At 44.8% G+C, this 10,059-nt stretch overlaps 1 protein-coding gene across 1 annotated transcript in view; it reads left to right on the top strand.

Moving 5' to 3' along the window:
- The first annotated feature begins 1,610 nt into the window (after positions 1 to 1,610).
- Positions 1,611 to 10,059, top strand: part of ERP44 (endoplasmic reticulum protein 44) — a 140,749-nt gene continuing 132,300 nt past the window's right edge. Inside the window, exon 1 of the mRNA XM_073678418.1 lies at positions 1,611 to 1,859. Coding sequence (XP_073534519.1) covers positions 1,803 to 1,859 — 57 coding nt within the window. The 5' untranslated portion in view covers positions 1,611 to 1,802. The remainder of the gene's footprint in view (positions 1,860 to 10,059) is intronic.

Raw genomic sequence — 10,059 nt, 5'->3', positions numbered from 1 at the left:
TGTGTGGTGCGTACGGCGTATACAGTGTGTGTGGTGCTTATGGCGTATACAGTGTGTGGTGTGACGGCGTATACAGTGTGTGTGGTGCTTATGGCGTATACAGTGTGTGGTGTGACGGTGTATACAGTGTGTGTGGTGCTTATGGCGTATACAGTGTGTGGTGTGACGGTGTATACAGTGTGTGTGGTGCTTATGGCGTATACAGTGTGTGGTGTGACGGTGTATACAGTGTGTGTGGTGTGACGGCGTATACAGTGTGTGTGGTGCTTATGGCGTATACAGTGTGTGTGGTGCTTATGGCGTATACAGTGTGTGGTGTGACGGCGTATACAGTGTGTGTGGTGCTTATGGCGTATACAGTGTGTGGTGTGACGGTGTATACAGTGTGTGTGGTGCTTATGGCGTATACAGTGTGTGGTGTGACGGTGTATACAGTGTGTGTGGTGCGTACGGCGTATACAGTGTGTGGTGTGACGGCGTATACAGTGTGTGTGGTGCTTATGGCGTATACAGTGTGTGGTGTGACGGCGTATACAGTGTGTGTGGTGCTTATGGCGTATACAGTGTGTGTGGTGCTTATGGCGTATACAGTGTGTGGTGTGACGGTGTATACAGTGTGTGTGGTGCTTATGGCGTATACAGTGTGTGGTGTGACGGTGTATACAGTGTGTGTGGTGCTTATGGCGTATACAGTGTGTGGTGTGACGGTGTATACAGTGTGTGTGGTGTGACGGCGTATACAGTGTGTGTGGTGCTTATGGCGTATACAGTGTGTGTGGTGCTTATGGCGTATACAGTGTGTGGTGTGACGGCGTATACAGTGTGTGTGGTGCTTATGGCGTATACAGTGTGTGGTGTGACGGTGTATACAGTGTGTGTGGTGCTTATGGCGTATACAGTGTGTGGTGTGACGGTGTATACAGTGTGTGTGGTGCGTACGGCGTATACAGTGTGTGGTGTGACGGCGTATACAGTGTGTGTGGTGCTTATGGCGTATACAGTGTGTGTGGTGCTTATGGCGTATACAGTGTGTGGTGTGACGGTGTATACAGTGTGTGTGGTGCTTATGGCGTATACAGTGTGTGGTGTGACGGTGTATACAGTGTGTGTGGTGCGTACGGCGTATACAGTGTGTGGTGTGACGGCGTATACAGTGTGTGTGGTGCTTATGGCGTATACAGTGTGTGGTGTGACGGCGTATACAGTGTGTGTGGTGCTTATGGCGTATACAGTGTGTGTGGTGCTTATGGCGTATACAGTGTGTGGTGTGACGGTGTTCCTCTGGGGGCACTGCACAAGAGGCTGGTACCACCAGCGGTTTCCATATTGAGACATCCATCACTTAGGAAATCGTCATTTCACTGGGCGCTGGTTGAAAACTAGTTCTATGTAGGACCACTAGGGGACACATAGGCAAAGCCGCTTCCCAGTGATGGGACATAGGGTCTCTTGGAGGGCTGGCTGTACTCCAGCACTGGTAATGCGAGGTTAGTTCCTCTCTGCTGTTAGTTCCCTAGTATGGGCTCAGTGCCTCACAGCAGCGTCCCGACTCCCATCAGTGTAGACACGACCCACCCACGTACATGTGAGCGAGCACGTCATCCTGCTCGTGCATCACGCGCACGGCACGTACCAGCTGCGCGCTCCGGAAGTAGCCTGAAGGCGTTCAGGAGGTGACTACAGCGGCTTGACGTCATACCTCCCGGCAGCCAATGCACATTAACATCGTTACCTTACCTGCCTAGCCGGCTGCGGAAGTACACCGAGTCATTGGAAGAGCTGGTGTCTCCGGCGTCCTGACAATGAGACACGCCATCTTCCTTCCTCTCAGTGACCCGGCCTGTGTGCTGGTACTTCTGGTGAGTAGCGCGGTGTACCGGCTGCGGACTTGGCGTGCTTCCCTGGCCGGGCCCACCGCACCGGCCGGGCGTCAGAGGCAGCCGTGCCCTCCATGCAGCAGGCAGCACAGTCCGGATCTGTGGAGTGTTGTGTCTCTCTGTGATTGGCTGCTATCCCGGAACTCTGCTAGTGCTGGGTGTATGCAGGCTACTTTATTGCTGGCCGGCCATGGATGTGGGCCATGTGTGGAGCTCATTACCTGCTTCTTACTCTGAGGTGCATCCCCTTAGTTGTGGGTACAGGGAGGTGAGGAGAAGGCCATGTTCAGTATTTTACCTCAGTATGTGTAAGCCAAAACCAGGAGAGGGTGAGTATACTAGAAACACGTCACCATTTCTGCATATTTCAGCCACTCCTGGTTTTGGCTTACACATACTGAGTACTAATAGTGGGGCGGTAGCCAAAGACTTATTCTCCCCTCCTGCGCTAGCACTTCTCCATTCACCGTGCTCTATTGCATGTGGCGGTGAGCGCTGTGGCCCATCAATAGCCGCTGATCGGCAGCAGTGGTCACATTCTAGCAGAGCTGGAATAAGCAGTGGCTAGGGTGAAATGTGAGCACTATACCTGATCAGCTGCATTGATTCAGCCCAGCAGCCACCGCCATGTGTTGTTCCTAGCAGACCTTCAGGGAATGCCGTGCTGTTCTAGGAGGTGAATATATATTAAGGGGAAACCTGACTGCTCCCCAGGTCCCACATCTTTAGCGCACTCTTTATACTGCTTGCAACAAGCCGCTTTCTTTTGCTTTGTTAAACAATTTGTTTAATTTGGCTAAGGATATGAAATTCAGTGACTAGATGGGTTGGTTGTTTTCTCCCACTAATCATTGTATCGCTCTCCTGTGGACGTGAGTAACATGATTTACAAGAGCAGTGTCACCCTGGCTCTTTGCAAATCTGTCTTGCTGGCTCCGGGCACTGCGCAAGCCCAGGGCGCTGGAGTGAAGCTGGACTCGGCTAGCTGTTACCACTGGCTCTGCAGATCTCATGATTGGCTCGTGGAAATCCTTTTACTCACACCTATAGGAGCATGATGACGTGATTAGTGGGATGAATAAACCTCTAAAATTATGTTCTGGAAATAAAACAGAAAACAATGAGTACGTGCACTTGATCTGGAGCTGCTGCATGTTTATGCAGCATCAAACCCACGGTGGCCAGATGTTGCAGCATAGTGGATGGATTTCTAGAAATCCCATGTCCACTATGCGTATCTGGCACCTGCTAATCACCCCCGGAAACTGACATGCAGCGTGTCTTTCCACACCACAGCATGTCAGTGTTTCTTGTGGATCCGCATGCTGGCTTTCCCCATAGACCTAACCTATACGAGAAAAGTCCACATGTGAAAAAAAATGTTGCCGTTCATTTGCATAATGAGCGGAAGCCACAGGCGTCTCTGGACAGTGAGCACACACCCTATAGGGGCTTGATGGAAGCAGTGTGAACAGTGGCATAAAGACATAGGTGTAAGGTTCCCTTTAATAAGGTGTTATCCAGTAGTGGACAAACCCTGTAATTAAAGAGGCTCCGCATTTATCAATTTAACACCTTAATGTCTGCCAATACAACTTAAAACTGAGCAGAATTATGAGAGACCAGCAGCCTCTCCAGCAGCTATCAGCTGTACACTATAGCTCACAACTTGCTGCTTCAGCCACAATCAGTGTTGGCAGCTACCATGGCAGTTTAAGCCCTTAAAGAGGACCTATCGCCTTCACACATTCTATGGTATATTACAGTAAGGAGACTGTAGAAATAAACTACTTTTTGAAGAATGACTATCATTATATGAATTATGTTATGAGAAAATCAGTTTACAGGAGCCACCATCTTGGGATTGGCAGCGCAGCATGCTGTTTTCTAATGAGACATGCCCCCAGATTCCAGGCTGGTTGCTAGGCAGCGCCTCTGCTCAGCAGCAGTGTAGTGGCCCTAACAGCTCATTTCCCAAACACTACCATTATTGGAACACGGAAAGTGTGTATATAAAGGGGCTTTCTAGCTACACTGTATTAGCAATGTCACAAATCTTACTCCAGCAGGGATCGAAGTAAGATTTATTGTGAGGTACACTGCACTTTGTGCCTCGCTTGATTGATTTTTACATTTATATTTTTTTGTGACTTTGGACACCTTAACCCCTTTAACCCCGAGAATGGTTTGCACGTTAATGACCGGGCCAATTTTTACAATTCTGACCACTGTCACATTAAGGTAAGAACTCTGGAACACTTCAACGGATCCCCCTGATTCTTAGATGGGTGTTTCGTGACATATTGTACTTCATGATAGTGGTAAAATTTCATCGCTATCACTTGCATTTATTTGTGAAAAAAACAGAAATTTGGCGAAACTTTCGCAGTTGTCAAAATTTAAGATTTTATGCCATTAACCCCTTAATAACATCTGACGTACTAATACGCGTCTGTGCCCTGGGACTTAAGAGCCAGACCCGTATTAGTACGTCATCGCGATCGCGCGCGCACACAGGCTGTGCGGGCGCGATCGCCGCCGGGTGTCAGCTGATTGTCACAGCTGACACCCGGTACTATGTGCAGGGAGCGGTCCTGCACCGCTCCCAGCACATTAACCCCCGCGATGCTGCGATCGAAGTCGATCGCGGCATTGCGGGGGCAAGGGGAGGTGATCGGCGATACTCACCTCCTCTTCCGGCTTCCAGCGCAGTCTGCAAAGGCTTCCCGGGTGTTGCCATGACGACCCGATGTCGTCATGACAACATCCGGGTCACCAGAGAGCAGGAAGATTGCTTGGACATGCGCAGTGCATCTCCAAGCAATCTTCACACTGTGCACTTCTGACAGCCTTCATGGCATAGGGATGGTGCTCCATTCCTGTGCCATGCAGGCGATCAGAAAAAAAAAAGTGAAAGTCCCAGAGTGGGACAAAGTAATAAAGTGTATAAACTGTGTGAAAGTGGAAAAAAAAAAAATGTGCAAAAATATTATAAAAAAATAATAAAAAAAATAATACACCAAAAATAAAAATATAATGTACCCATCAATAAATGTTATAAAAAAAAATAAAAAAAAAACAATAAAAGTACACATATTTGGTATCGCCGCGTCCGGAAAAACCTGACCTATAAAACTGTCCCACTAGTTAACCCCTTCAGTGAACACGGTAAAAAAAAAAAAAAACGAATCAAAAAACAATGCTTTATCACCATACCGCCAAATAAAAAGTGGACTAACACGCGATCAAAAAGACGCATATAAATAAAAATGATACCGCTGAAAACGTCATCTCGTCCCGCAAAAAACAAGCTGCCATACAGCTCCATCAGCCGAAAAATAAAAAAGTTATAGCTCTCAGAATAAAGCGAGACTAAAAAATATTTTTTTCTATAAAATAGCTTTTATTGTGTATAAGCGTCAAAACATAGAAAAATGATACAAATGTGGTACCGCTGTAAACGTACTGACCCGAAGAATAAAGCTACCTCATCAATTTTACCACACGCGGAACAGAATAAAAAAAAAAAAAAAAAAAACAATTCCTGAATTGTTGGTTTTTGTTTATTCTGCCTCCCAAAAATCGGAATAGAAAGCGATCAAAAAATGTCACGTGCCTGAAAATGGCACCAATAACAACGTCAAGTCATCCCGCAAAAAACGAGCCGTCACATGACTGTCTGCCAAAATCTGGAAAAATTATAGCTCTCAAAATATGGCGATGCAAAAACTAGATTTTACAAAAAATGCGTCTTTTAGTGTGTGACAGCTGTCAGTCATAAAAACCCCATATGATTCTGGCATTGCTGTAATCACACCGACCCGAAGAATAAAGTCGTCTAATCACTTATACCGCACAAGGAACGGCGTCAAAAATAAACTCTTGGGTTAGGGTTGTGCTGGGGCTAGGGTTGTGCTGGGGCTAGTTCTGGGGTTGGGATTTTTTTCAAAAGTAAGAAAAAAAGATGACGATATGGCGACTAGTGTTGAGAGCAAGTGCTCGCTACTTGAGTTTGCATCGGGTGCTCTGGTATGCATTGAGTATCGTGGGTATTTGAGTGACATGCTCGAGTCTCTGCCCCATATGCTTCGCGGCCAAAAAACTTTACGGGGATTGCCTGCCATGCACGAGCGATCCCCGCATGTTTTTTTTTGGGTGCCTAATAACCGTGAAACATGCGGAGCAGGGACTCGAGCATGTCACTCGAGCACACGCTGTACATGGTGCATACCTGAGTACCCGATGCAAACTCAAGTAGCGAGCACTTGCGCTCAAGAATAATGACAACTTATTCAATATGATGACCTAATGTAAACAAATTCTGTGCCGTACCTCTGGGTTCAAAATGTTCACTATACACCTTAATAAAATCCTTGAGGGGTATAGTTTCCAAAATGGGGACACTTGTGGGGGAGCTCCACTGTTTAGGCACATCACGGGCTCTCCAAACGCGACATGGTGTCCGCTAACAAATTGAATGGAAAATCGGCTCAAATTGTTAGCGGACGCCATGTTGCGTTTGGAGAGCCCCTGTGTGCCCAAACATTGGAGCTCCCCCACAAGTGACCCCATTTTGGAAACTAGACCCCCCAAGGCACCTATCTAGATGCATAGTGAGCACTTGGAATCCCCAGGTGCTTCACAAATTGATTCGTAAAAATGAAAAAGTGAAAAAAAAACAACACTTTTTCATTTTTATGAATCAATTTGTGAAGCACCTGGGGTTCCAAGTGCTCACTATGAATCTAGATAGGTGCCTTGGGGGGTCTAGTTTCCAAAATGGGGTCACTTGTGGGGGAGCTCCAATGTTTGGGCACGCAGGGACTCTCTAAATGCAACATGATATCCGCTAACAAATTGAATGGAAAATCGGCTCAAATTGTTAGCGGACACCACATTGCGTTTGGAGAGCCCCTCTGTGCCCAAACTTTGGAGCTCCCCCACAAGTGACCCCATTTTGGAAACTAGACCCCCCAAGGCACCTTTCTAGATGCATAGTGAGCACTTGGAACCCCCAGGTGCTTCACAAATTGATTCGTAATAATGAAAAAGTGAAGAAAAAAAAACACTTTTTCATTTTTATGAATCAATTTGTGAAACACCTGGTGGTTCCAAGTGCTCACTATGCATCTAGATAGGTGCCTTGGGGGGTCTAGTTTCCAAAATGGGGTCACTTGTGGGGGAGCTCCAATGTTTGGGCACACAGGGGCTCTCTAAACACAACATGGTGTCCGCTAATTATTCAAGCAAATTTTACAATCAAAAAGTCAAATGGCGCTCCTTCCCTTCCGAGCCCTACAGTGCGCCCAAACAGTGTTTTTTCCCCAAATATTGGGTATCTGCGTGCCCAGGGGAAATTGCACAACAAATTTTGCGGTCCATTTTTTCTTGTTACCCCTGTGAAAATAAAAAAAATTGGGTCTAAAGTAACATTTTTGTGAAAAAAGTTAAATGTTCATTTTTTTTTCTTCCACATTCAAAAAATTCCTATGAAGCACCTGAAGGGTTAATAAAGTTCTTGAATGTGGTTTTGAGCACCTTGAGGGGTGCAGTTTTTAGAATGGTGTCACTTTTGGGTATTTTCTGTCATAAAGACCTCTCAAAGTGACTTCAAATGTGATGTGGTCCCTAAAAAAAAATGGTTTTGTAAATTTTGTTGGAAAAATGAGAAATCGCTGGTCAACTTTTAACCCTTATAGCTCCCTAACACAAAAAAATTTTGGTTCCAAAATTGTGCTGATGTAAAGTAGACATGTGGGAAATGTTATTTATTAACTCTTTTGTGTGACATATCGCTCTGATTTCAGGGCTTAAAAATTCAAATTTTGAAAATTGCAAATTTTTCAAAATTTTCGCCAAATTTCCGTTTTTTTCACAAACGCAAGTGATATCGAAGAAATTTTTCCACAATCATGAAGTACAATATGTCACGAAAAAACAATCTCAGAATCAGGGGGATCCGTTGAAGCGTTCCAGAGTAATTACCTCATAAAGTGACAGTGGTCAGAATTGTAAAAATTGGCCCGGTCATTAACGTGCAAACCACCCGCGGGGCTTAAGGGGTTAAATCAGAGATTTGTCACACAAAATAGTTAATAAATAACATTTCCCACATGTCTACTTTACATCTGCACAATTTTGGAACTAAAATTTTTTTGGTTATAAGGGTTAAAAGTTGACCAGCGATTTCTAATTTTTCCAACAAAATTTACAAAACCATTTTTTTTAGGGACCACATCACATTTGAAGTGACTTTGAGGGGCCTTTATGACAGAAAATACCCAAAAGTAACACCATTCTAAAAACTGCACCCTTCAAGGTGTTTAAAACCACATTCAAGAACTTTATTAACCCTTCAGGTGCTTCACAGCAATTTTTGGAATGTATAAGAAAAAAATGAACATTTAACTTTTTTTACAAAAATTTTCGCAAGGGTATCAGGAAAAAAATGGACCCCAAAATTTGTTGTGCAATTCCTCCTGAGCACGCAGATACCCCATATGTGGGGGAAAACCACTGTTTGGGCACATGGCAGGGTTCGGAAAAGGAGCGCTATTTGACAGCAGCATCCCTGTGCTATACAGGCTGTCACAGCTGCAGAGGGAGAAGTTACTTTGGTCATACCTGCGCACACCGTGACCACATCCGGGAGCCGCCGCAGACATCGCTGAACTCCGGAGAGGAGGTAAGTATGGGCACTTACCTCCCCTTGCCCCCGCAATTCTGCAATCGACTTCAATCGCAGCATTTCAGGGGTTAATGTGTGCGGGTGCGATCACCATTTGAAGTAATAGTGCGTCATTGGCCCAATAGTCCCAGGGCACCATGGCGTACTATTACCACAAATGTCAGAAAGGGGTTAATGGTGATTCCAGGTATCACCTTGGTTTATCTGACGCTCTAGAAGAAACAGGTTGACAAAAGCCTTTTTTTTTTTTCTCTACACCCATCAAGAGATTGATAGAGCTAGAAACATATTTTTGGATTTGTTTCATCTGCATAAAAAATTGTGAAACACTGGCATTTCAATGTAAACATGTATGCAGTTTTTTATGTACTTAATCGCTTCCCGACCGCCCACTGTACATAAACGTTGGCGCTGCCTGGGCTCTGTGCAGCGCCGACGTTTATTAACGGTTGGTGGTCCCGCAGCCCTCAGGACCCCCAGGGTCCTGCAAGTGCTGCGGGTGCACTGTCAGAGCTGTCGCTCTGCACGGGACATCATTGGGACCTGATTGGATCAGGTCGCAATGATGATAACCCTTTGCTATCTTCTATATGCCGTGATCTATAGCGATCGCGGCATTTAGAAGATAGTGAGAGGAGAGGGGGTCGTTCACTTACCTCTCCAACGGCCCCCTGATGTCTGACAGGACCTGCCGTTGTCATGGCAGCCGGAGGTATCATGACCGTCTCCGGGTCTGCCATGTACGGTGTCCTGCTAGACTTCAGCATGCAGCTGAAGTCTAGCAGGAGACAGTGTGAAACTGTCAGCAAAGCTCTCATGCAATGCAATACATGTCTATTGCATTGCATGAGAACAGTGATTAGAAAAATAAAAATGAATGTCCCTTACAGGACTAAGTAAAAATGGGAAAAAAAAGTCTAAAAATGTTTTCAAACTGTTAAAAAAAAAATCACAAAATAAATAAAAATAAATAAAATATTAAACCAATAAATCCGTATATTTATGCAAAAACAAAAAAGTACACATTTGGTATCGCCGCGCCCGAAACAACCCGATCTATAAAACTGCCACACTAATTAACTCCTTCTGTGCACAACGTAATAAAAATAAATAAAAAACGGAGCAAAAAACTGCTTTTTCATCATATCACCAAACAAAAAATGGAAAAAAATGCGACCAAAAAGCAAAATGGAAATAAAAATGGTACCGCTGAAAACGTCATCTTGTTCTGCAAAAAAAAAAGCCGCCATACAGCTCCATCAGCTGAAAAATAAAAAAGTTATAGCTCTCAGAATAAAGCGATGCAAAAAAAAAAAAATTTTTCTATAAAATTGTTTTATTGTGTTAAAGCGCCAAAACATAAAAAAATATACGGTAAGTGTAGTATCGCTGTAAACGTACTGACCTGAAGAATAATGCTGCCTTATCATTTTTACCACACGCAGAACGGCATAAAGAAAACCCCTCAAAAAACAATTCCTGAATTGTTGGTTT

This window comes from Phyllobates terribilis, unplaced genomic scaffold, assembly GCF_046119375.1.
Source record: "Phyllobates terribilis strain yellow unplaced genomic scaffold, ASM4611937v1 Scaffold_4__5_contigs__length_816908805, whole genome shotgun sequence".
NCBI classification, from domain to species: domain Eukaryota; kingdom Metazoa; phylum Chordata; class Amphibia; order Anura; family Dendrobatidae; genus Phyllobates; species Phyllobates terribilis.
Note: the sequence above shows the minus strand (reverse complement) of the source record. Positions and strands in the feature narration are given on the sequence as shown.